Raw genomic sequence first — 25,354 nt, 5'->3', positions numbered from 1 at the left:
GTGCCATCGTGAGTGCAGACCCCCTCTTCTCTCTCTATCTCCCCAGGTGTCCTGCAGCTCCTCCAGTCGAGGACTTCGCGCAAATTCCTGGCGTGCCGCCTCACTCCCGACATGGAAACCAAGCTGCTCTTCATGACCTCACGGGTAAGTCCCTCACGCTTACCGGGGGGTGACACTCGTCCCTGCCCGGTCCCCATTCTGGCACTGGGAGGGAGGGCAGAGCTTTACTGGTGTATTTGTTGCTTCTGGCATCGAATGGCGACACGAGGAGGAAAACCTGCCCAGCAGGAGCTGGTGCAGATGGGCCTGAGACATCCCTGGTATTCATTAGAAGGCACAAAAAGGGCTTTTGTAGGGGAATCAGAATCACAGAACGCTCACAAGGCTCCTGGCTGGCCGCTCGCCAAGGCACAGCGCTTGCTGGGAACGCTGCGATGCGGTGGGTTATCGCAGCTCCGGCAAACAGCAGCCGTATCCCGGGGAGGCCGGGAGCTGCGCGGCGGCAGCGGGGGTCGCCGTTCGGCTCTTATCTGTGCTCACATGCCAGGCAGAGCGTGTTCCTGCTCTGGGGGGGTTGCACTGGATGAGCTTTCCAGGGCCCTTCAACCCCTCACATTCTGCGATTCTGTGTGATTCTTTCCCCCCAACCCAGGTGCGGTTCGGGCAGCAGAAGCGGTACCAGGACTGGTTCCAGCGGCAGTACCTGTCCACGCCGGACAGCCAGTCCCTGCGCTGCGACCTCATCCGCTACATCTGCGGTGTGGTCCACCCCTCCAACGAGGTGCTCAGCTCTGACATCCTCCCGCGCTGGGCCATCATCGGGTGGCTGCTGACCACCTGCACGGTGAGCTGGGGGGGCCAGACCCCAGAATGAGCCATGGAACCACCCGAGATCGCTTCCCTTGCAGGGAAGGGGGTGACCAGCTGCTGCTGGAAGCTGCCGGGAGGTCGGGTTGGGGATTTGCTGGCTGGGCTGAAGGAGGGAGTTGCAGACCAGCGGTTAAGACATTGCCCTTTGTTCTGTGCTCTGGATATTTAATCCTGGCTCTGCTGCACTTTGGATCCTTCGGGATCTGCTTAAAACTCACCTTCTCCCTTCCAGCTTGTCATGGTTTAGTTTATGGTTGGACTCAATGATCTTAAAGGTGTCTTCCAACCAAAATGATTGTGTTTCTTGGACTCTATGCCCTTTGTTTCTGCTTTATGTTTATGACCTGACTACAAGTCGTGGGACCTCTCCTGTCCCAGCACGTGCACTGAGGTGCCTCCTTGCAGCCTCCTTGGCTTCCCATCTGTCCCCAAAGCCTGTCCCTTGCCCCACCGGGACCGTGATCTGCGGCACTCGCAGAAGCTGGTGAGGAAACGGCTGTAGCTGTGCCTGTATTCATCAGCCAATTTTGTGGTTTGTTTTCTTTCCCTCTAGTCCAACGTTGCTGCTTCAAATGCCAAACTGGCCCTATTTTATGACTGGCTCTTCTTCAACCCCGAGAAGGACAGCATCATGAACATAGGTGACTCCACGGGGAGCGTTTCTCGCGATGGGCAGGGGTTGAAGAAGGGGTTCATGGCTTCCACGAAGTGGGATGTGGTGGGGAAAACCCAACAGATTATCTCCGAGGGGTATCAGCTCACTCCCCTGATCTTGCTGGGGAGCTGTTTTGGTGGAGCCACTTTTAATGGTGATTTTTTGAGTTGGTGGCAGCAGCGTCTTCCTTGGGGTGGGTGACTGGTCCCAGAGCATCGTTTCCCAGGGGCTGTCCCAGGGCCTGGGGACACATGAGCAAGGACTAATCCAGCCAGGGACCTTGCTCAGAGCTCCTGCCTGCAGAGAAGTTGCTTCTCGAAGCCTAAGTGTGATTTAGGAGCTGGATGAGGGTGCATAGGAGCTAAAAGGGGCCTCTCTCAGCACTCTAGAGGCAGAATGCTGGGTCTGTGGCGTGGGGGGGCACAGAGGGTGGGTGCATCTCTGGGGCTCTCAGCACAGGGCTCCCCGCTCTCTCCCTGCAGAGCCTGCCATCCTGGTGATGCACCACTCCATGAAGCCTCACCCCGCCATCACCGCCACGCTGCTGGATTTCATGTGCCGGGTGAGCCGCTCCGCGCTCTTTCCGGGGGATTCTCTGCCTTGCAAATGAGTTACATGACGGGGGGATGAGCGATGAGGGCTGTCACCAGAGGGACACCTCAGGAGTGTCACCGGGGACAGTGTAGAGGGACCATGTGGCCAAGAACCCAACGGTACCTGGGGTGTGTGAGGAAGAGCATGGCCAGCAGGTTGTCCTCCCACTGGTGAGGCCCCATCTGGACTTACTGGGACCAGTTCTGTGCTCCCCAGTTTAAGAAGGACAAGGAGAGAGCCCAGCACGGGGACACAGAGATGCTGAGGGGTCTGGAAGCCCTGAGCCCTGCTCGGTGTCCCGAGGGCAGGAGCGGTGCCGCAGATTCACACAGGACATGTCTTCACCCCCCAGAGTTTTGGAGCGAAGCCGCGTTGCTGCCCCATCCTGCAGGAAGGGAATTCCACGAATCCTTAGAGCAGCAAAACAGCGTCGTCTCGCTGCCTGCTCTTCAGAGCCAAAAAAACAAACAAACAAACAAGCTGTTCCCTCTTCTTTTTTTTGCACATTCCTCAGTGCATCATCTGGTCTGTTCTGCCTTGATTGCAAAATCGCCTGCGGAATAGCTCAGTATCTGCTGGCAACCCTCTTAACCTCCCCTTACCCTGCTGCGTTAAGGAGGGATTTTCCCCTTGCTGATCTGCCAAGAGCTCGGCCAAATTATTCACCTCTTCAACCCAACTACCAGAGGCTTTGGCAAGTCCCTGTGGGCTCTGGATAAATCCGGGGCCGTTCCTGGCGCTCGGAGCGTTGGGCCCACGTGTCGTTCGTTAGCTGTGGGAACACGCCTGAGACTTCTCGGCTCTGCAAAGAAATTCTTGTGGAATGATGAGCGCTGGTAGGAAAAAAGGCTTCTGAATTGTTGCCTTTAGTACTTAATGCTTGGCCCGGTGTCGTCCCCTGAGGGCAAACGGAATCTCCGTGTGGTGGGGGGACAAGTTGGACCTGTTCTCTCCCTTCTGAAGGATGTTGGTCCCTCCTTGGGCAGGGAGCAGAGCTGCTCCTGCCCCTTGGTCCTGGGGACAGCACTGCAAAGAGCTGCTGGTTCTGGGAGTTTGGTTCCAGAGAGGGCTGATAGTGCTTCTTGGAAGTGGGATCTTCTCTGGCTCTGAGCTGCATCGCTTTCCCCCCTCCGTGTCCTCCCATCCCCGCGCTGCCCGAGTCCAAAAGAACTGGGTGCAAGGTTCCCGGGATGACCGAGATTTCGGGGATGAGTCATCTTGCTGCTTCCAGAAGCAAAGAACTGGACGAGAGAGGAAACGGCCTCGAGCTGAGCGGTGGTTTGAGCTCATCTGGCTGTGTCCTGCCTGGCACAAGCCCGAGGGCAGGCAGGGGGGTTCATGGCACTAACGCTGTTGTTCTCCTGTTTCCAGATCATTCCCAACTTCTACCCCCCGCTGGAGGCTCACGTCCGGCAAGGCGTGTTCAACTCCCTCACCCACATCGTGGAGAAGCGAGTCCTCGCGTAAGACAGCCCTGAATTGTCCTCCCTTTATACGGCCGCTGTGCGCCAGTCCTCCCTGGGCCTCTCCAGCTTAGGCCAAACGACCTCCGTGCTCTGTCAGAGCTGCGGGGGCATTTATGTTATGTACGAACGGTGGAAGAAGGCACAGCTGCGTTTTCACAGTGCTGACACTTGTCCTGAGAGCTGTTCCTTGAAGCGAGGGGATTAGGTGGGTTAAGAAGTGAAGCGTTGGAACAGACCGCTGGAGTCACCATCCCCGGTGGGGTTTAAAAGATGTAAAGACGAGGCTCTTAGGGACACGGTTTAGTGCTAGATTTACATTACGGTTGGACTCGATGATCTTAATGGTCTCTTCCAACCAAAATGATTCTGTTATTCCATAAGAAAGCTCGGACCGCTCCAGGCAGACAGGAGCGTCCCCGGCCCTTTCTGGTCCCTGAGACGGAGCCGAACGGAGCGGCCGTGCTTCTCATCCCTTTTCCCTTCCCCACACAGACACCTGGCCCCTCTCTTCGACAACCCCAAGCTGGACAAGGAGCTGCGCGCCATGCTGAGGGAGAAATTCCCTGAGTTCTGCAGTTCGCCCTCGCCACCCATCGAAGGTAGGGAGCGGCGCGGCCGTGCTGCCTTTGGGGACGCGCTTCTCCCGGCTTTTCTGTTCAAGGCATCGGACCGGGGCTCCGGGGAAAGGAGAGCTGTGGGCGCTTGTTTCATGGCCTCCCTTCATCCCAGCCCTGCCATACACTTAAGATTTGCACTGTCCTGTTTTCTCTCTGCTCTGTAGGGGCTGCTTACCCTTTCTTGTCTTGCAGAAAACCCAATTGATTAACATAATCAGGTTAAACAGAGAGCAAGCGTCTCTAATGTTTATTGAACAAGAGAGCGCTGCTGCTTTGCCAGCTCTGCCGGTCTGGTTTTCCTGCTGCATCAGCTGCTCTGGCCACAGGCCCCACCGGAGCAGCCACCAAACGCCACTGCCCTGCGCGTCTCGGCCTGGCAGAGCTGCCAAAACCGCTGCCCTGTGCGGGAACTTGGGCTCTGCTGCCGGGCTGGGCGAGGGAAATAAAGCACGAAGGGTGCCAGGCAGCGCGGGTGGAAAATGCGCCGGTCTGCTGCACTCACCGTCCCCACTTGGTACCTGAGTGGAGTCACTGGAAGCGGCTCTTCCCCAACATGAGTTTTCCAGGGTCTGCCGCTTGCCCAGACTCATTTTTCCCCTTTGCAGGGCGCTTTCTCTCCTCTCTGGAGCGTGGTTATCGGTGGAGGTGACTCGCAGGCTCCCGCTCTGACCCTCTGCCTTCTCTTGCAGTCAAAGTTGAGGAACCCGTTTCCATGGAGATGGACAATCATATGTCAGAAAAGGACGACGGTTGCTACGACAACGCCGAGGCCGCATTCAGTGACGATGAGGAAGACTTGAGCAGCAAAGGTGAGGGAGCTCAGGCAGCTGAGCGCCCACGCTCTCAACTTCGGCACCGTCGTGGCCGCATCGCCACCCTTTGCCTCCGCGCTGGTCGGTGTTTCCTCACTGGCTTTGAGGGCACCTTCCCTTCGTGATGGAGGATTCTTGGACAGACTTCTGTAAGCACAGTTCCCTCAAAACCCCTTTCCCACGAGCCGTGGGGGTTGCTGGAGCCGGGGCAGATCCCCTTCTTGAGATCCAGGCTTCCTTCAGGTGCGGAGGCCGATGTTTTGCTGGTTCCCAGTCCCCGACAGCCAAAACCAGTAGACAGGACACAAATCTGTGCTCAAATTGAAAGGCCACTGGGCTTCACCTCCTCACCTGGTTATTCCTTAGAGCTTAGACCCTTCAAACGCAGCATTTTCTCCACCCGTGTGTCCTCTTCATGTCGACTGGTCTCGAGCCCCGCCGTGCGGTTGGGAATCCCTGTGGCAGATGCTGTTTGGGAACAGGGTGTCTTCTCTGTTCTCAGGCAGCCACTAATGAGGCTCAGGCTTCTAATTGCTCAGCCTCATGGTTTCCATTACACTCGCTCCCTCTCGAAGCCTGCAGAAGGCCAAAATCCCCTCTGCTCGCTCTCTGGAGCTTGAGGCATCTCAAGATGTTTGTGATGGGACTCTCATGGGCTTCCTGCTGTGCTGGGGGTTAATCCTGCGGTGGGGAGAGACCACAAGCCCGGCATGGGGACAATATGTGACACTGTGCTGTAGCACCACGTCAAAATTCCCATCAGACCCTGGCCAGCTGCTTGGGGACCTCGATAGGGACACAGGCTCGAAAGCCACGTGCAGGGAGGATTTTTGTCAAGGGGTTTGGCCACTTTGTGCCATCCCGTAGCAGCAGCTTGCTTGGGAGCGCTTGGCAGCGCTTCTGGCCTCTGCCACGGGTCGTTTTTGTGGCCTCGGAATGAGGCCGGAGGATGAGGGTGCGGAAGAGCAGTGGGTATCTCAGTCCTGGAGCCCTGAACACGAGCGTTTGCGTGTCGGGTGGAGAGAGGCTCGCAAGCCGGCTGTGCGCACGGAACGTGGCCAAGGGCAGGCGAGGCGTCAGGTTTGGAAACAACCGGACGGGAACCACGATTCTGGGCACCCCCTGCGTTTGGATCCCGTCCCACCGTCCTCGCTGTGACCTGGGCACATCTCCAAAGGGTGAAGGCGAGATCTGAGGCTGGACCCTGTCCCCACAGCCCCCCACAACTCCGCTGCTAGGACAGAAATTGCCTCCGACGCTTCTTAGATGGAGCTTTTAGGGAAAATAGACTGTTGCACTGTTGCTTTCGTTGTTGCAGGGAAGAAGAGGGAGTTCAGGTTTCACCCGATCAAAGAGACCATTGTGGAGGAGCCAGTTGATATCACGCCGTTCCTGGACCAACTGGACGAGTCGCTGAAGGACAAAGTCCTGCAGCTGCAGAAGGGAAGGTCGGTATCGTTTGGTCCTGTGACATTTCGTGTTGATCTCTTTGGGGAAACGCCACACAAGACCTTTCAGCCGTGTTGCGCGATGCTGCCCGCTCCAGAGCGCTTCTCGCAGAGCTAACGCCATCCTGCTCAGGTCCTGCAGGAAATATCCAGAAGGTTTTCAAAGGCGTTAAGAAACTTAAAATTTGTCCTTGGAGCAGGCTCGGACCAGGGCACAACAGCAATTTGCTGGGGCCATTTATCTGAATCACTGACAGAAAGGCAAAAGGCTCTTGAGTTTTATCCTTCTCCGCTGTCGGATTGACAGGGGAAACTTCTTGGGGGTTTCAGTACATCTGTGCACGGGACACGTTCCCCAGGGACACTGACACCTGTGTCTGCGTGTTCTCCGGACTTGATTTTCAGTGACCTTGGAATTAACTCCATCTAAAGAAGGTTAAAAAAAGCTCTTGCTTTGCAGACCTTGGCGTAGTAGACTGATTTAATGTAATTTATGTCTTGATGGCTTTAAGTGCATTTAATCTTATGCTTTTAGTCATTTAATTTGTTTGTCTCGCTGCAGACAACCTCAGGCGCTTTTCTGGAAGTAGGTGCTGCCGCCGCACAGCGTGTTTTTCCAGGGCTCAATCTCTGCGGCGCGCGCTTCTAAGCTGGGCCTATCTCTAAGCCTGGCACTAGCACAAAGCTGAGCCCCCCGCCTCTCAGGCCTTGGAGGGGGGTGCTCCCAAGCAGAGCCAGCTCAGCACAAAGCCCCCTTGTCCCTGCTCCTCGGTATCTTCCTATGTAACTTGGATTTCCTCTTGTTTTTGTGCTGCAGCGATACGGAAGCTCAGTGTGAGGTCATGCAGGAAATCGTGGATCAAGTCCTGGAGGTAACGGCACAGAACTGCCGCCTAACTGGGAAACCAGAGCGGCCGGACTGGTGTGGGCTGGGCAGCTCTGCCCTGAGAGCCGCGACTAAATGAGGGGACAGAGGATCCCGAGGACACTCAAATCCTAAATGAGTCCAAAACGGTGCAGCGTGCACTGGGTGTTAAACACAGCCCCGAGCTGCTGCTTGTGGGAGGGGAAAATTGCTCCATCCCCAGCTGCTGTTGCGTTGGGGATGCTGCTGGTTTTGCGCTCGGCGGAGGCTGCAGCAAACCCGGCCCAGCAGAAGAGCTGCGGGTGTTCGCCGCGAGCTGAGCATTCAAGGGAAGCTTCATCATCCCCTGCCTGGAACCGGCTCCCTTTCGAGTCAAGTGGCCTTTTAGCAGACGAGAGCTGCTTCCCCCGCTGCGGGAGCATGGGGAAAGGGCTTCTCAGGGTGTAAATCCTCGTTGCCAAGCGCCTTCGGTCCCCGCACCCCTTGCGGAGGGAGAGCTGAGCTCAATGAATTACTGGCCATTAGAGGATAAGTGGACTGCAGTGATTGTGAAGTGCTTCAGAGCTGGGCATCAATTAGGGGCTCGTCTGGCTGAGGAGCAGCTCCTGGTGCTGCAGTAAAGCAGCAAAAGGGCTCCTGCGGAGCTCGGGGTCCGTTCAGTGCGGCGGCGGCTCTGCCGGGTCCCCCGGCCGCGGCTGTGCCGGTCGGGCAGGCTTGGAGCTGCCGCTTTCTCCTCTCATTCCTTCCTTTCTCTCCGTCAGGAGGACTTCGACTCGGAGCAGTTATCGGTGCTCGCATCCTGTCTCCAGGAGCTATTTAAGGCTCACTTCCGTGGTGAGGTTTTGCCAGAAGAAATCACGGAGGAGTAAGGTTCTATTTATTCTGGTTTGCGCACGTCTCGTCCTTTCACGCTGGGGTTTGGGCTTTTCCCAGTCAAACGTTCAGTTTTCAGCGGTCTGCGCTGAAGCCAGCGGCTTCCCCTGTGAAACAATCCAGGGTCAAGCGTGAAGCTGCTCAACAGGTGTCATATCACAAGAGACCATCTTCTTCCTCCCCACCAGGGAGAAGCTGGTGGCTCCTAGCTGCCCGGGGCGCAGAAGGTCTTAAAAACACCATCTGTCCCTGCTCTGCTTGCCCAAACCACTAAATATGGGCCCTTATCAGCTCCAGAGCGAGCACTGTCCGGAAAAAACATGCAGCCAACATCAGAAAAACGCAGTTATTTAGAATAACCTAGTTGAAAGGAAAAATCACCAACAGAATCGGTCTTGTCTTAACCCACATGAGGACACGTACGCTCTTCCTCCTGGATTTTGTCGGAACAGGGCTGGGGGTCAGAGCTGCTGCCTCTGCTAACAGGACCGTTCCCATGTCCCCGTGAGCTCAGGGTGGCCCTGGGTGGCCTGAGGACCTCGGCACACAAGGTCCACGGGCTTTTCTCCTGGCCACTGCTGGGGAAACACAGAGCGTGGGTGCACATGGAGCTCTGACCGGTGCGTTTGTCCCGCAGGTCTCTGGAGGAGTCGGTGGGGAAGCCTCTCTACCTAATATTTAGGTATGTCCGGGGATATTTTTTGAATAAGTCAGAGCTTTCCTGTTTGCTTCCCGAGGGTGAACCCTGTGGGTCTAATTCTGCTCAGCAAGCCACAGGGCTTATCCCAGAATCAGTTTCTCGCTTCGTTCTGCCTTATGTTGTGTTTTGTTTAGTAGAAAGACCTAAAATACAGGAAAATCACAGCTCATTTGTGGGAGCCTGGGGTCCCCGGGTCACTCGAATTTGCTGGGTCCTGACCCGTTTGTTGCTGCACGTCCCGTTGGGTGTCCCTTGTGTACAGTGTGGAGAGCGGGTGCCCAGGGCCGCTGGGTTTCCCTGCGAGCTGCCCGTCCCCGGTAGCTGAGCCGGTGCACGGGATGCCACGAAACGTCACCGTCTCCTGTGCTCTGCTCCCCAAGGAACCTCTGCCAGATGCAGGAAGATAACAGCGGTTTCTCGCTGCTGCTGGATCTCCTCTCAGAGCTCTACCAGAAGCAACCCAAGATCGGCTACCACCTCCTGTACTATTTAAAAGCCAGGTAGATCCGCGGGGAAAGCGTCCGAGCTTCCACTGGGCCGGTGCTGCCTCCAAGAGACGGCTCGGCGTCAGCGCCACCGCAGCGCCGCGGCTCCTCGCTCACCCGTCCGTCCGTCTCCCTCCAGCAAAGCCGCGGCGGGGAAGATGAACCTGTACGAGTCCTTCGCCCAGGCCACGCAGCTGGGGGACCTGCACACTTGTCTGATGATGGACATGAAGGCCTGCCAGGAAGACGACGTGCGGCTGCTCTGCTACCTCACCCCCTCCATTTACACAGAGGTAAGGCAGCGGGAATCCCAGTTCAGATGAGCCTTCCTGCAGGCAGCTCAGCGCCAGGGAGCTTTGGGCCTGTTACGCTGCAGCCGAGAAGCTGGCAAGGCCAGGAACAGCTCTGTTAGGCTGAGCACAACGCGGTCTCCATCCAGCCCAGTCTAACGGGGGTAGTGTGGATCAAAGAATCCCAGAATGTCAGGGATTGGAAGGGCCCTGGAAAGCTCATCCAGTGCAATCCCCCCGGAGCAGGAACACCCAGCTGAGGTTCCACAGGAAGGTGTCCAGGGGTTGGAATGTCTGCAGAGAAGGAGACTCCACACCCTCCCTGGGCAGCCTGGGCCAGGCTCTGCCACCCTCACCCCAACAAGCTGCTTCTCATCTTCCAGCGGAACCTCCTGTGTTGCAGTTTGCACCCATTGCCCCTTGTCCTGTCCCTGGCTGTCACCAGCAGAGCCTGGCTCCATCCTCCTGACACTGCCCCTTTCCATCTTGATCCCAGCAATGAGTCCCCCCTCAGGCTCCTCTTGTCCAGCTCCAGAGCCCCAGCTCCCTCAGCCTTTCCTCACACGGGAGATGCTCCACTCCCTCCAGCATCTTGGTGGCTGCGCTGGACTCTCTCCAGCAGTTCCCTGTCCTGCTGGAGCTGAGAGGCCACAACTGGACACGATATTCCAGATGCGCTGTTGTCCTGCCCTGTGAAAGCCCGACGTGCTCTGCAGATGACGAGGCTCTAACTTCGCTGTCCCGGCCACATGCACAGCGATGTTATCCGTGGTTTTTCTCTCTGCTCCTCCCTTTCTGGAGAGCAGCAGGTGGAGGCTCCAAGCAGACGTGTCAAAGTCTGGGGGGACAAGTTCCGCTGCCTGCCCCAAACTCTTGGATTTTGTGCAAGTTTGTATTGCTTTCAGCACTCGGTGCTGGGGTGGAGCCAGCTGGATTTAGCGCCGAGTTTGGAACGGAGAGCCAGGCATCTGCACCACTGGGTCGCAGCTCAGTCCCAGTTCACCCAGTCCCTGTCACCACCCGCTGCTGGGACGCTGCTGAGCGCTCTCGCAGACAGTTTGAGTTGAAGTGGTCGCAAGGTCGGAAGCTGCTCCCAACAAGCGTCCAGCTTGTCTGGCTTCAGGGCCAGGAGAGGGAGAGCGGGGTAACGTGTGCTCCGAGGAGACGAGGGGGTCACGGTTCTGCATGTACTTTCTCGTTTCCCTGGCAGGAATGAGCTGCTTGCCCCCCCTCCTCCCTCCTTTCTGGCTGGTTCTGCAGGAACATCTGGGCGTTGAGGCCGTCCAGCCCCGTTCATCCCAGTGGTTTCTGTGGGAAGCCTGGGGAGGGGAAGAAAACCTGCGGAGGCATCGCCCTATACCACACAGCAGCACGGAGCGTGTTCCAGGGGGTTCCTGGCATGGAGGAGCCGCTGGATCCCCTCCCCTGGCCCTCTGGGTTTCACAGCTTCCTCCCCAAAGTGGGGTCAGACCGCGGCTGCCCCCGTGGGCGTGCGGAGCAGCTCAAGGCAGAAGGTCCCAAGAACAGCTTGTCTGGCTGGCCAGCTCGGAACGGTGCAGCCGCAGCTCGACGCTGCCAATTTTCCTGGCTTTTTGCCCCGCGTGTTGGTCTTTTTGTTGTTTATTTCCTTGCCGTGCTGCGTAACGCACGAGGCACCAGAACAGCGAGCAAACCCAGCAGGGATAGCGGAAAACGTGGGGAACTTGAAGCACTCTGGCTTCTGCCCCCCACAGCTGGAGCGGCATCGCGGCTCCGCTCGCTCCAGATGTTTGGTGTCAGCTGCGGCTCCAGATGTGCTGGGCGCTCGCTGCCTGGCAGCCCTTGGCCCACTCGAGCAGCGAATGCACCTGCCTGCTCCGGCCAACCTTCCTGGCTTTCTTGGCTCCTTTTCCCGCTCGGCTGCTTGCCCTGTTGCATTTAGGGTCAGGCAGGGCGATGCTGCCCCTTGCGAGGAGGAACGTGTGTCTGTGTCCGAACCGAGGAGGAGTTTTGCCTCGGCTACAGGACCAGGAGCCCGCGTGTCCCTTCCTGAGCTCTTTGCTTTTGAACTCTTGCAGTTCCCGGATGAGACCCTGCGAAGCGGCGAGCTGCTCAACATGATCGTCGCTGTCATAGACTCATTCCAGGTAAGGAGGGGACCGGTGGCTGGGGGGGGAGGCAGCACGTGCACAAAGCGGCAGCGCTTATATCTTCCCGTTCCCAAGAGGTTGTAGCCTGAAATGATTCTTCATGGAAAGGGCTGTTGGGCGTTGGAACAGGCTGCCCAGGGCAGTGCTGGAGTCGCCATCCCTGGAGGGTTGAGCAGATGAGGTTCTCAGGGACATGGGGCAATAACAGGGGTGGGTTAACAGTTGGACTTGATCTTGAGGGGCTTTTCCAACCTCAATGATGCAGCAAAGGTGCCCGCGGGGCTGAGGTTGCGCCCGCTCTCCCCGTCCTGCTGCAGGCTCCGCAGCCGGACAAGTGAAGGCCAAACCCTCGTTAGACCCTCCTGGAGGGAACCTTTCCCCACGGTCACACCGAGTTACCATGAGCAACCCAAAAATAGTTGCGGCGAGGGCCGGGGGCGGGCGGTGGGCACCGGCAGGAATGCTGGGCTGCGTTTTTCTGCCGTCTGGGCTCGTCTGGAGCGTGATCTGCTGATAACCCTTCAACTCGCCCTATTTATACACCATTCCTGGCCAGTTGTGCTTTTCCCAGCTGCGCGGGGGCCAGAACGCCTCGCCAGCAAGTTTTGCTTGGCAGGCTGGTAAGGTTTGAGTCACGGTGCCCTGACCCCCCAGCCCAGCGCCGCTCGGACTCCTCTGCTCCCGGCTCTGCCGCCGCACTCAAACACAAAGGGGTTGTTTTTCCCAGCAGAGCCTGTAGCGTTTCCTCTCCCCTCCCTTCTCCAATTCCTTCATTCCTTCCTGTTATTCTTCATCTGTTTCCCCGCGATGCTCTGGCTGCGTGGCCCCCGTACCCAGCTCTGCGAGCGGAGCCCCCGGGGCAGGATTTGGGCAGCGTCACCCCCTGCCCTGCGGCGCAGGGACAATCGGGGACCCCGAGCAGAGACGCGTGGGGCTGCCGGAGCTTTCCCAGCGGGCTGCCGAGCCCTCCCCTCCATCAGCAAAAACGCGGGTCTGAGAGCGCCTGCAGCACAAGGTCCCCGGTGTTTGTCACCGAGCAGGGTGACAGATCCCACCCGGGCTGCGCGCATCTGCTGTCTGTCCTGCGTGACACTTGCTCCCCGGCCTGGGTGTTGATGTGTGAAACCATTAACCTCTCGTTACTCCTTTGCCTCTGCCGGTCCCTCTCAACAGCTGCCGCTCCCTGGAGCTGCTGAGCCCAGCTCTGATTCACAAAGCAGCTGCAGCCGCGGGGTTTCTGGGCCTCCCTGCTCTCGTGACACGGCTGATGCCGCCGGAGCGGCGGCTTCTCCGCTCGCTTTCCACATCACGGGGCTGCGGCGGAGCCCGGGCGCCCCGCTGACCCCGTTTGCTCTGCCGCCCAGTTGCAGGAGCTGGTGTGCCACGTCATGATGGGGAACCTCGTCATGTTCCGCAAAGACTCGGTGCTGAACATCCTGAGTGAGTAACGACCCCGCGGGGGTGAAAGCAGAACCGTTCTGGGCACCCTAAGTCTTCCTGCCCTTGGGAGATCCCGTTTTGCAGAGACACCCCAAATCCTTGGAAAGGGAGAACGCTGTGGCATTCAGCACAACTTTGCATTTTGATTTGGGGGGGTTGCAGCCCGTGCCGAGCCGCGCCGGGCCAGTGATGGCGCCCGTGGCCGCGCTGCCGTAGGAAGAGCCCACGCAAACCGGCTGCTCACGCAGCGCCCGAGAGCGGCTCTTGTGCTGGCCCGGTCGTGCCGAGCTCTGGATTTCCTCGTGGTATTATTGCTGCTGCTTAAAGGATCGCTGCCCTAAACCGGATTGTCGGGTTTAGCGGTGTGATCGAGCTGGGCGCTCTAACGGGTTTTACCCGGCCGCTGAGCCCCGGCGCTTTGCCAGAGTGTGATCCAAGGCTCGCACGTTCTCATAAGGTGATTAGATGAGGTTAAAGCCTGATCGACTTGATTCACATTCACAAATCTTGCGTGCTCACTATTTTCTTGTGTCCTGAGTATTCTCGGGACAGGTACTTATAACTTGGCTGTTTTCAGGTTTCTCCAGGGTGGGTGTAATGCCAGGTGGGACCAGCATTGTCCCTGGGCGCCGCGCGGCTCTGCTCACCACTTTGTGCTTCCCCCCACCAGTTCAAAGCCTGGACTGGGAGACCTTTGAGCAGTACTGCACCTGGCAGCTGTTCCTGGCGCACAACATCCCCCTGGAGACCATCATCCCCATCCTGCAGCACCTCAAGTACAAAGGTGAGCTGTCCCCGTGGCGGGATCACCTCATGAAAGGCCTTGAGGTGCTGGAGTGGAGAGAAGGGAACGGAGCTGGTGAGGGGCTGGAGCACAAGGGTGATGGAGACTGAGGGACCTGGGGAAACAGTCACAAGTTGCGCCAGGGGAGGTTGAGGGTGGAAATTTGGGGTGATTTCTCCCCAAAGGGCTGTGGGTGTTGGAACAGGCTGCCCAGGGCAGTGCTGGAGTCACCATCCTGGAGGGGTTGAACACACACAGATGAGGTTCTCAGGGACACGGGGCAGTGCCGGGGGTGGGTTAACACTTGGACTCGATGATCTCAAGGGGCTTTTCCAACCAAAATGATCAGATGTGATTCTGTGCTGTGTTGCAGATCACCCCGAGGCGTTATCCTGCCTGCTGCTGCAGCTGAGGCGAGAGAAGTGAGTGCGCGGGGCTCCGTGCCGTGACGGCGCGGCCGTCGCTCTCCTGAGCACCCCGGGGACACGGGAGGATGGACACGTGTGACACCAGCGGGGCTTTTCCAACCAAAACAATTCTCTGATTCTATGTCCCCGTTTGCCGCAGACCCAGCGAGGAGATGGTGAAGATGGTGCTGAGCCGGCCCTGCCACCCCGGCGACCAGTTCACCACCAGCATCCTGCGGCACTGGTGCATCAAACACGACGACCTCCTGGCCGAGCACATCAAATCGCTGCTGATCAAGAACAACAGCCTCCCCCGAAAACGCCAAAGGTGAGGGCAGGGCGGGCTGACACGCAGCCGGAGCCGCGCTGAGCGTCTCTTTGGTCTCGCCTGCGTCCAGCCAGCAGAACCCGTTATTACCAGCGCTGTGTGGAAGCGGTTTCAGCTGCTGGCGTGAGCGGTGGCCACGGGGCCCTTTCCCAGCCTTTATCCAACCTCGAAGACCAACGTCGGCCTCTGGCCTCGGCGCAGCCGTCACCAGCTGGGACAGGGGCCACACGGTCCTGGCGCCGCTCTGTGCTGGGTCACACAGCCCCTGGGGCAGGGGAGGAGGACGGTCCCCTCGGCAGGGTCCTCTGTGTCCCTGTCCCCTTGGCGGCGTCCTCTGTGTCCCCGTCCCTGCCCGCAGCCCGTTGCTGGAGTGGGAAGGACATCTAGTGTCCTGGGCAAGCAGAGCAGCCCCGTGCTCCTGCTGCAGCGTGTCCCCAGGGACGCCCACGCTGTGCCACGGCAGAGCTGTCCCCAAGGACACCCACGCTGTGCCACGGCAGAGCTGTCCCCAGGGACCCCTGCCCGGCCCCACAGCCACCGCTTGGCTGGGACCTGCTGGAGGTTCCTTGTCACCAGGATCTCGCTGGTGCTCACGGTGCCACCTCTGTGTCCCCCCCGCTCTCCGGAGGGAAATCGGCGCCTTCGTCTGTTCCTCAGTGTTAATTAACAGTTTTTCACAGCTGAACAACACGGCTGTTTTCTGTTCCGGGATCCAAGGCGGATCCAGGTCTAATCGCCACTAATTAACGAGCGGCCAGGTGGGGCCCCGGGCGCTTGGCACCGGGCACCGTCCCCTGGCCAGGGCTCAGCACCGGGTGCCCGGAGCTGCCGGGGATGGCAGTGGCAGCACCCCGAGCAGGATTTGTCCCCTGGAGCAGCATGTGCTGACCAGCCTCAGGGGACGTGACAGAGCCAGAAAACCGATTTTCTGCCGCTCCCCGGCCCCCCCGCTCCGGCTTTCGGGGCACCCCAGGGTGGTGTTCTCTGTGCTGGAGGGTTTGGGCTGTGACACTCAGTCCCCCCACGAACAAGGGGTCCACAAACAAGGGGTCCCGCAGCCTGTCTTTGGTGGGGGGGCAAAGTCAGGGTCTGCACTGACGAGCGCTGTTCTCCGCCCCCCCAGCCTGCGCAGCTCCAGCAGCAAACTGGCGCAGCTGACGCTGGAGCAGATCCTGGAGCACCTGGACAACCTGCGCCTCAACCTGACCAACACCAAACAGAACTGTACGTACCCCCGGCTCCGTCACCGCGAGCGGCCCCGGGGCGCTGTGTCCAAAATGGATGTGCAGGGGGGGGTTCCCCTGCCTGGGGGGCACCCACCCTTAAGTCTCTGACCCAAATTGCTGCTGGTTTCTCGACAGTTTTCAGCCAAACCCCCATCCTGCAGGCGCTGCAGCACGTCCAGGCCAGCTGCGACGAAGCCCACAAGATGAAGTGAGTCTGTCCCTCCCCTGGGTGACATCAGGACACGGTGTGGCATGGCGGGGGGGTGACCTGACACCCCCTCCCACATCCCCCTCCCGCTTCCTTCCAGGTTCAGCGACCTCTTCTCCCTGGCAGAGGAGTATGAAGACTCCTCCAGCAAACCCCCCAAGAGCCGCCGCAAAGCCACCCTGTCCAGCCCCCGCAGCCGCAAGAACGCGGCGCAGCCCCCCAACCCCGAGGAGGAGTCGGCGTCCAGCAGCGCCTCGGTAAGCGGCCCCGTCCCCCCCCTCGGCTGGCCCCCCAGGACACGTAGGCCCCCCCCGGCAGCGCTGACCCCCACGTCCCCTCTCCCGGCACAGGAGGAGGAAGACACCAAACCCAAACCTGCCAAAAGGAAAAGAAAGGGCTCGTCCGCCGTGGGCTCGGACAGTGACTGAGGGCTCTGCCCGCCCCCCCGCTCTCGGGGCCCCGCGGTGACACCCCCACGCTGGGACAGAAGCCGGGACGGGGAGGAGAGCGCGTGTCCCCTCCCGGAGCCCCCGGGGACGCTGCGCTGCCACCGCCGCTTCCCACTATGTGACTTTTTAGCATCTTTTTACCAGCGGCTGGGGAGGGGTTGGAGTGTGCACCCCCCCGCTTTGGGGACAGCGTGGCCGGGGGACCCCCAGAGGCCATGTTGCGGGGTGGGGTCTGGGGGGGGCGGTTCTGGGTGTATATCACACGTTCTCCTATTTTCTTATAAGAAGTCGAAATAAACAGTGCGAACTGGTTTGCTGCTCCGGGTGCTTTGGGGAGGGGGGGACGCGCGGCCCTGCCCGCGGGGGCCAAGGGACGTTGTCCCCCTCCCATGGCCGTGTCCCCCTGCGTCACGGAGCAGTTTTGGGGGGTCCTGCCCCCGTGAGGAGGGGACACGCTTCCCCGCCCCCCCAGAGCTGTCAGCGTTTTTAAGTGGTTTTTTTAAAGAAATAAAAGCTCTCAGATGTTTTGTACCAAGTGCCACCTCTTTGTGCCGTGTGGGGGGGCCGGGCTGGGACATGTGGCTCCCGGGGGACGTGATGGCGCTGAAACGGGAGGGGGGGGGCGCGGAGGGAGGGGCCAGGAGGGGCGTGGCTGCCGGACCGGGGGCGTGTCCCGGATGGGCACGTGCAGTCTGGGTGTGTCCCGGATGGGCGTGTCCAGTGTGGGCGTGTCCCGGGAGCGTGCCGAGGGGGCGTGACCTGGTGTGGGCGTGTCATGCGGCGGGCGTGTCCCAGGGGCGTGTCCTGTGGTGGGCGTGTCCAGAGTGGGCGTGTCAGGGACTGTCGAGGGGGCGTGTCCTGGTGGCTGGGCGTGTCCCGGGGCGGGGAAACGTGTCGAGGGGGGTGTGTCCTGTGGTGGGCGTGTCCTGTGGTGGGCGTGTCCCGGAGGGGCGTGTCCGTGCGGGGCGTGTCCCGGGGGCGTGTCCCGGGCGGCGGGCGATGGCGGCGCTGGCGGTGGCGGCGGCGCTGGCGGTCGTGGCGGCGCTGGCGCTGCTGCAGCGGCTGCTGCGGCCGCACCTCTGGGCCGACCTGGCGTTCGCGGTTCGCGCCGCGCGGTGCCGGCGCCGGGCGCTGCGGGGCAGGGGCGGCCTGGCCGCCCGGTTCCTGCGGGCGGCGCGGGAGGCGCCGGCGCGGCCGTTCCTGCGGGCGGCGGGGGGCGCGGAGTCCTACGGGGCGGCCGCGCGGCGGGTGGCCCGGGTGGCCAACGCGCTCCGGCGGCGGCCGCTGCCCGGGGGGGGCGAGCTGGGGCCCGGCGTGACCGTGGGGCTGCTGGTGGGGAACGAGCCGCGGTTCGTGTGGGGCTGGTTGGGGCTGGCGGCGCTGGGGGCCCGGCCCGCGTTCCTGGGCACGGCGCTGCGGCCGCCGGCGCTGCGGCACTGCCTGCGGGCCTGCGGGGCCAGGGCGCTGCTGGTGGCGGACGGTGAGCGGGGGGCACCGGGGCGGGGGACGGGACACCGGGGCGGGGGGCCGGGACACCGGGGCGGGGCGCGCTGGAGCCGCCGGGGCGGCGGTGGGAGCGGGGAAACGCGGGTGGGGAGTGAACGGGGTGGTGGCGGGTCCGTGGGTACCGGGGGTGGGAAAGGGTCCGGCGGGTGGGGGGATACGGGGGACCCCAGGGAAGTACCGGGCTCGTGGGTTCTGGGGGTGGCGAAGGGTCCCGGGGGTGGGCTGGTCCCGGCGGTACCGAGCCCGTGGTCCCGGGGATGGGCTGGTCCCGGGGGCACCGAGCCCGGTGCCGGGTGAGCTCTGGAGTCTCCGGGGCGGCGCCGGTGCCTGTGGGTGCACAGGGGGATTTCCCGGGGTCTCCAGCGCTGCCCACCGGGCGGGGGGATCCGGACAGGGCGGCTCAGGGTGGGGGTGATGGGGACACGCGGGTGTCCCCACGGGTCCCTCCTTTGTGCCGCATGAGGCTCATTTGTGTCCCCTAAACCAGCCACATCCATCCTGTCCGGTCACCCCAGGTGGGGTCCATCGGACACCCCCAGGACAGGGCTCAGGGCTGGAGTGTCCCCAAGGGCTGGGGACACCCCCACTGTGATGCCGCCGCCGGGGGGTCGGTTCTGCGCCCCCACACGGCGCTGTCCCGCAGGCCTGTTTGCGGCGGTGGAGCCCATCCTGCCCGGCCTGCGCCAGGACGACGTGGCCGTGTGGGTGCTGGGGGGGGGTCCGTACCCCCCCGGCGCCCTGGCCCTGCAGGACCTGCTGGACGCGGCCTCCGAGGAGCTGGAGCCCGAGGACGCGTGGGAGCCGCAGGACATGAGCGACACCTGTCTCTACATCTTCACCTCGGGCACCACCGGTGCGGGACGGGGAGGGGGGGACGGGGTGACCCAGGCGAGCGGGGGCTCAATACCACCCCCCCACCCCAACCAGGTCTCCCCAAAGCCGCCCGCATCTCCCACCTCAAGTCCATCATGTGCCTGAGCTTCTACGAGCTGGTTGGAGCCTCCAGCCGGGACGTGATTTACCTGGCGCTGCCGCTCTACCACATGGCCGGGTCCCTGCTGGGCATCGGCGGCTGCATCGGCATCGGTGAGCGGCGCCGGGGCCCCGCGCGGAGCCGCTGGCGTTCCGGAGGGGGCTGATCCCCCCGCCGTCCTTCCCAGGGGCCACGTGTGTGTTGAAGGAGAAGTTCTCAGCCGGCCAGTTCTGGGACGATTGTCGCGCCGAGGGCGTCACCGTCTTCCAGTACATCGGGGAGCTCTGTCGCTACCTGGTCAACCAGCCGCCGGTCAGGGGCCGTTCCGCCGGGACGGGGTGACCGGGGCGTCCCCAAGGCTGAGCCCGCGTCCCCGCAGCGCCCCGGGGAGCGGGAGCACGGGCTGCGGCTGGCGGTGGGCAGCGGGCTGCGCCCCGACGTCTGGAGCAGCTTCCTGCGGCGCTTCGGGAACGTCCGCGTGGTGGAGACCTACGGGATGACCGAGGGCAACGTCACCCTCTTCAACTACACGGGGACGCCGGGGGCCGTGGGGCGCGGGAGCTTCATCTACAAGGTGAGCAGGGCCGGGAGGGGGGGGGGTCAGCTCCAGCAGGACGGGGAACTGCTGAGAGTCCAGCGCAGCCACCAAGATGCTGGAGGGAGTGGAGCATCTCCCGTGTGAGGAAAGGCTGAGGGAGCTGGGGCTCTGGAGCTGGACAAGAGGAGCCTGAGGGGGGACTCATTGCTGGGGATCAAGATGGAAAGGGGCAGTGTCAGGAGGATGGAGCCAGGCTCTGCTGGTGACAACCAGGGACAGGACAAGGGGCAATGGGTGCAAACTGCAACACAGGAGGTTCCGCTGGAAGATGAGAAGCAACTTGTTGGGGTGAGGGTGGCAGAGCCTGGCCCAGGCTGCCCAGGGAGGGTGTGGAGTCTCCTTCTCTGCAGACATTCCAACCCCTGGACACCTTCCTGTGGAACCTCAGCTGGGTGTTCCTGCTCCGGGGGGTTGCACTGGATGGGTTTTCCAGGTCCCTCCAACCCCTGACATCCTGGGGTTCTGTGTCCCTGATGTCCCCGGTTCCTCTCCCCAGCTCGTCTCCCCGTTTGACATCGTTCGCTACGACGTGGCGCAGGGGGCTCCGGTGCGGGACGCGAGCGGGCGCTGCGTCCGCGTGAAACCGGGTGAGTAGCAGCGATGGGGGGAACTTTTGGGGGGTCCTCCTGGGTACCCCCATCACACATCCCCACCCCCGCAGGCGAGACGGGGCTGCTGATCGCCCCCGTGAGCCCCCGCACCCCGTTCCTGGGCTACGCCGGCAGCCGGGAGCAGTCGGAGCAGAAGCTGCTGCGCGGGGTGTTCGCCGAGGGCGACACCTTTTTCAGCACCGGGGACCTGGTGGAGCAGGACCGCGAGCAGTTCGTGCGCTTCCGCGACCGCACCGGGGACACCTACAGGTGACAAAGGCCCCGCTGGCGCGGGACACCCCCAACTGTGCCGCAGCCCCACGCCCCCCATTGTGCAGCCAGCGGGGGGCTCAGCCCCATTGAATATTGCGGGGGGCTCATCCCTGTTGCCCCCAGGTGGAAAGGTGAGAACGTGGCCACCACCGAGGTGGCCGAAGCCTTGATGGCCCACGAGTCCCTTCAAGAAGCCACCGTGTACGGCGTCACCGTGCCAGGTACCGCCCCCCCCGTCCCATCCCGTGTCGCTGCCCCCGGCCCGGCCGAGCCCCCCAGCTCTGCCCTCGCCCCACAGGCCACGAGGGCCGCGCCGGGATGGCCGCGCTGGTTCTGCGTCCCGGCTGCCGCCTGGACGGCTCCGCGCTGCACTGGCACCTGGAGCGGCTGCTGCCGCCGTACGCCCGGCCCCGCTTCCTGCGGCTGCAGGTACCGCGGACACGGGGACACGGGGGACACGGGGAACAGGGGGGACATGGGGGACACAGGGGGCAATGCGGGGACCCCCCCAACCTGCCCCCCGCCCTCCAGGAGCGGCTGGAGATGACGGAGACGTTCAAGCAGCAGAAGGCGCGGCTGGCGCTCGAGGGCTGCGACCCGGCGCGCGTCCCCGCGCCGCTGTTCCTGCTGGACGCCGCCGCCGGCGCCTACGTCCCGCTGGGCCCCGCGCTCTGGGAGCGCGTCCTGGACGGGCGGCTCCGCATTTAGCGCCGGAGCCGCGGCTGCCCCGCGCCGGGCGCCACGGGGCGCCCACCCCCCCGTCCCGCCCGCGCCGCGTGGCCCAGGGGTCCCCACGGCCGTCCCCAGGTACCCAACACCGGTCCTGTGGGTCCCCACGGCCGTCCCGCCGTCCCCAGGTACCCACGGTGTGTCCTGTGGGTCCTGATGTCCATCCTGCCACCCCCATGCACCCAACACACGTCCTGTGGGTCCCCACGTCTGTCCCGCGGGTCCCCCCGTCTCTCCTGCTGTCCCTGGGTACCCAACATCTGTCCTGCGGGTCCCCACGTCCGTCCTGCCGTCCCCTGGTACCCACCATGTGTCCTGTGGGTCCCCATGTCCATCCTGCCATCCCTGGGTCCCCATGTCTGTCCCGCAGGTCCCCACGTCCGTCCTGTCGTCCCCGGGTACCCAACGTCTGTCCCACGCGTCCCCACGTCTGTCCCGCGGGTCCCTGTGTCCGTCCTGCCGTCCCTGCGTGCCCAACATCTGTCCCACGGGTCCCCACGTCCGTCCTGTGGGTCCCCACATCTGTCCTGCCGTCCCTGGATGCCCAACGTGTGTCCCACGGGTCCGTCTGTCTGTCCTGCCGTCCCCATGTACCCACCGTGTGTCCCGTGGGGTCCCCGCGTCTGTCCCATGGGTCCCCGTGTCCGTCCCCGTCCCCAGGTGCCCCATGGCCTCTGTGTCCCCATGTCCCCCCATTTGGGAGCCGGGGGGAGGTCATGTCCCCCGCACTGGGCTCTTTGTAGGTACAAACACACTTTTTTAGGGTTTTTTTTTGATAAATAAACTCTTTTTGTAGCAAATCTGGTCCGTGTCGCCCTGGGGGGGTGCTGGGGCGGGGGGGGGACACACCGGTGTCACTGTCCCCATGGGGCCCCCCAAACCACCCACGACCCCCCCAGCGCAACACGAAACGTTCCTTATTAACATCGTGATAAATATCACAAAGGTTTTTATTTTAATGTCATTTTTACCTTTTATCCGAAGAAAAGAAACAGATTCGCTGCACTTTGGGGTTTCAAACGTGACGCAAAGGGGGGAAAAGAGGGAAAAATGAAGTAAAAGATGTTAAATTTGTGCAAAAGGGGCCCAAAATCCCTTAAATGTGGGCTCGATAACCCACAAATTTGGCCCCAAGTCCGTGAAATTTGGGCCTGAAATCCCTGAAATTTGGGCCAAAATCCCTCAAATCTGGGCCCAATAATCCACAAATTCGTCCCCAAATCCGTCAAATTTGGGCCTGAAATCCCTGAAATTTGGCCCAAAATCCCTCAAATCTGGGCCTGAAATCCCTCAAATTTGGGCTGAAATCCCTCAAATCTGGGCCTTAAATCCCTCAAATTTGGCCCCAAATCCCTCAAATCTGGGCCCGATAACCCTCAAATTTGGGCCGAAATCCCTCAAATTTGGCCCCAAATCCCTCAAATCTGGGCCAGACAACCTGCAAATTTGGGCCAAAATCCCTCAAATCTGGGCCCAATATCCCACAAATTTGGGCCAAAATCCCTCAAATCTGGGCCCGATAACCCTCAAATTTGGCCCCAAATCCCTCAAATTTGGGCCGAAATCCCTCAAATCTCTGCCTGAAATCCCTCGTATTTGCGCCAAAATTCCTCAAATCTGCGCCTGAAATCCTCAAATTTGGCCCAAAAATCCCTCCAATCCGGCCCTGCAATCCCACAACTCCCCAATTTGTGCCGAAACCCCCAAACCCAACCCCTAAGAATCCCCAAATTCCCCCTCAAATCCCCCAATTCACGACCCAACAAAACTCCCCAAATTTGTGCTTAAACCCCTCAATCGATGCCCCAAACTCCCCAAATTTGGGCCGAACCCCTTCAATTTCCCCCACGCTCCCCCCGCCCACCCCCCCAATCCTTATTTTTTGCCGTTTGCACCCCTTATTTTGTTATTTCGGGTCATTTTTGCAGTGGGGGGGGCAGAGGAAGGAGCCGCAGACCGCAGGTTGTTATAATGTATATTGTATATATGCCAATGCAATAATAAAAACAGTGCAAATACAGTTACAGTTTATAATACTCGTTCCCCCCCCCCGGCCCCGCTCCCCCCGTGCTCAGCGCGCTGCCCCCCCCCCCCCAACCCACCGCACCCCCCCCCCATCCCCCCCCCCCCCCAAAAATCAAATTTTTTATTGTTTTTTTTTACTATTTTTTAAAGGTTTTTAAGCTTTTTGGGCCCCCCCCTCCTGCCTCCGGGGCTGCTGGTGCCGCGGGGGGGGGGTCCGAGTTTCGCGCGGGTGTGAAAGGCACAAGATTCGGGAGGTGGCGGCGCCACCAGTGCATCGCCGGGACCCCCGCGGCGCGGGGGCGTCACCGGTGTGTCCCCCCCCCCCCACCCCCAGCCCCATCGCCCCCCCCCCACGCCGAGCCGCCGGGACCCCCCCCTTTTTGCACGTTTTATTGTGGTTGTATCCATATCATACACACGAGGGCACACGGACGAGGACGTGACGACTTCCACAACACCCATGGCCAGGCGGGTTCGCTCCCCAAATTCGGGGTTTTTTTTGTCCTTTTTTTTTCTACACAATGTACAATTTTTTTATTATTTTTTTATATTTTTCATCCTTTTTTTCTTTTTTTTTTTTTTTTACCATTTTTTTAACCATTTTTTAACCATTTTTAATGTGTCAAGAAATAGCTTATATACACGAATGAGTCCTTGTTATAACATTTCGGCAGCAATACCATAAGCCAACAAAGGGCGGGGGGGTTTTTTGGGGGTGGGGGGGGGGTTACGCCTTTGGAGGAACCAAAAAACCCAATTAAAACACCCCAAAAAAACACAATTAAACCCAAATTAATAATAATAATAAAGCATCTTCCCAAGCGGATCTACCCCTAAGCGGTAAAAGAAAGCGCGGGGGGGGGGGAAATGGGGGGGGGGCGGCGGGTTCAGGGGATTTGGGGGGGAGGGGGGTGATAAAAGGGTCCCCGTGTCCCCCCCGTGGGGTGAACTCACTTATAGCACCATGAAGTCGGCGTCTCGTTGTCCATGGGTCCCCCCCCCGGCCCCCCCCATGGTCACTATTGCACTTGGATTTGTTGTGGTTTTTGTTTTTTTTTTTAATCGTTTTTGTGTGGTTTTGCCTTTTTTTTAAGGGAATTTTGTGGTTTCGCCTCGGGCACCGCGGACGGGATGGGGGGGCGGGGGGGGGGGCACAACAAAGGGCCCTTTTTTGGGGGGGGAAGCTGATTAGTAACAAGAAACCAACTAATAAGCCAAAGCTCGGGTTGGCCCAACGGTTCCTCAGCGGGGGGGGGATGGGAAAAGGGTCTCAAGGGACCCTGGCGTCCGGGGTTGGGGGGGGGGGCGGCGGGGGGGGCGCCAGCTAAATAAGGTTAAAACCAAGAAAACCCACAAAAATATAGATATGTGTCTCTATGTGTCGCTATGCTGCACCAGCTTAAAAGAATTAAAATATTTCAGTTTTCATTTTAAAATTTCAAAATTTCAAATTTTCAAATTCTAAATTTTAAAATGTTGGAAATGTCCCAAATTTCAAATCTTGAAAATGTCCAAAATTTCAAATTTTAACATGTTGAAACTGTTCAAAATGTCAAATGTAAAATTTTGAAAACGGACAAAATTTCATGTTTAAAAGTTTTGAAATTTAGAATTTTGAATATGGTCAAAATTCCATGTTTAAAATTATTGAAATTTAAATTTTTGAAAATATTCCAATTTCCAAATTTAAAATTTTGAAAATGTTCAAAATTCCAAATTTAAAATTTTGAAAATGTTCAATTTTGAAAACGTTCAAAATTTCACATTTAAAAATTTTGAAATATAAAATTTTGAAAATGTTCAAAATTCCAAATTTAAAATGTTGAAAATGTCCAAAACTTCATATTTAAAATTTTGAAACTGTTCATAATTTCGCATCAAAAATTGGTGAAATTTAAAATGTTGAAAATGTTCAAATTTTCATTTAAAATTTTGAAAATGTTCATTTTGAAAATGTTCAAAATTTCACATTTAAAAAATTTTGAAATATAAATTTTTGAACATGGTCAAAATT

The 25,354-nt window shown here is 59.8% G+C and overlaps 2 protein-coding genes across 3 annotated transcripts in view; both read left to right on the top strand.

Annotated features, from left to right (window-relative positions):
- INTS3 (integrator complex subunit 3) overlaps positions 1-17,177 on the top strand; it is a 34,314-nt gene extending 17,137 nt beyond the window's left edge. Inside the window, exons 9-30 of one of the 2 annotated variants that reach the window (XM_082072872.1) lie at positions 47-144; positions 653-844; positions 1,424-1,511; positions 2,008-2,087; positions 3,491-3,582; positions 4,078-4,184; positions 4,892-5,011; positions 6,333-6,462; positions 7,280-7,334; positions 8,089-8,192; positions 8,838-8,882; positions 9,281-9,400; positions 9,525-9,678; positions 11,733-11,801; positions 13,169-13,244; positions 13,915-14,028; positions 14,402-14,450; positions 14,596-14,763; positions 15,887-15,987; positions 16,125-16,197; positions 16,298-16,454; positions 16,548-17,177. In XM_082072872.1, the coding sequence (XP_081928998.1) occupies positions 47-144; positions 653-844; positions 1,424-1,511; positions 2,008-2,087; positions 3,491-3,582; positions 4,078-4,184; positions 4,892-5,011; positions 6,333-6,462; positions 7,280-7,334; positions 8,089-8,192; positions 8,838-8,882; positions 9,281-9,400; positions 9,525-9,678; positions 11,733-11,801; positions 13,169-13,244; positions 13,915-14,028; positions 14,402-14,450; positions 14,596-14,763; positions 15,887-15,987; positions 16,125-16,197; positions 16,298-16,454; positions 16,548-16,625 (2,270 nt within the window). In that variant the 3' untranslated portion in view covers positions 16,626-17,177. Of the gene's footprint in view, positions 1-46; positions 145-652; positions 845-1,423; positions 1,512-2,007; positions 2,088-3,490; positions 3,583-4,077; positions 4,185-4,891; positions 5,012-6,332; positions 6,463-7,279; positions 7,335-8,088; positions 8,193-8,837; positions 8,883-9,280; positions 9,401-9,524; positions 9,679-11,732; positions 11,802-13,168; positions 13,245-13,914; positions 14,029-14,377; positions 14,451-14,595; positions 14,764-15,886; positions 15,988-16,124; positions 16,198-16,297; positions 16,455-16,547 lie in introns of both variants that reach the window. The other variant, XM_082072871.1, reaches the window with a different exon arrangement.
- Positions 17,178-17,645: 468 nt separating this feature from the next.
- Positions 17,646-21,335, top strand: SLC27A3 (solute carrier family 27 member 3; the record flags this gene model as incomplete). The annotated part of the gene is made up of 10 exons (XM_082073227.1): positions 17,646-18,126; positions 18,796-19,005; positions 19,080-19,238; positions 19,313-19,437; positions 19,505-19,699; positions 20,220-20,310; positions 20,385-20,583; positions 20,710-20,807; positions 20,885-21,015; positions 21,118-21,335. The coding sequence occupies 10 exons, from the start codon at positions 17,646-17,648 to the stop codon at positions 21,292-21,294; spliced, it is 1,866 nt and encodes a 621-aa protein (XP_081929353.1). The 3' UTR covers positions 21,295-21,335.
- Positions 21,336-25,354: the final 4,019 nt, after the last annotated feature.

Source organism: Streptopelia decaocto, assembly GCF_964273445.1.
Source record: "Streptopelia decaocto genome assembly, chromosome: 26".
NCBI lineage: Eukaryota > Metazoa > Chordata > Aves > Columbiformes > Columbidae > Streptopelia > Streptopelia decaocto.
The sequence above is the reverse complement of the archived record's forward strand: the minus strand, read 5'-3'. Positions and strand labels throughout refer to the sequence as shown.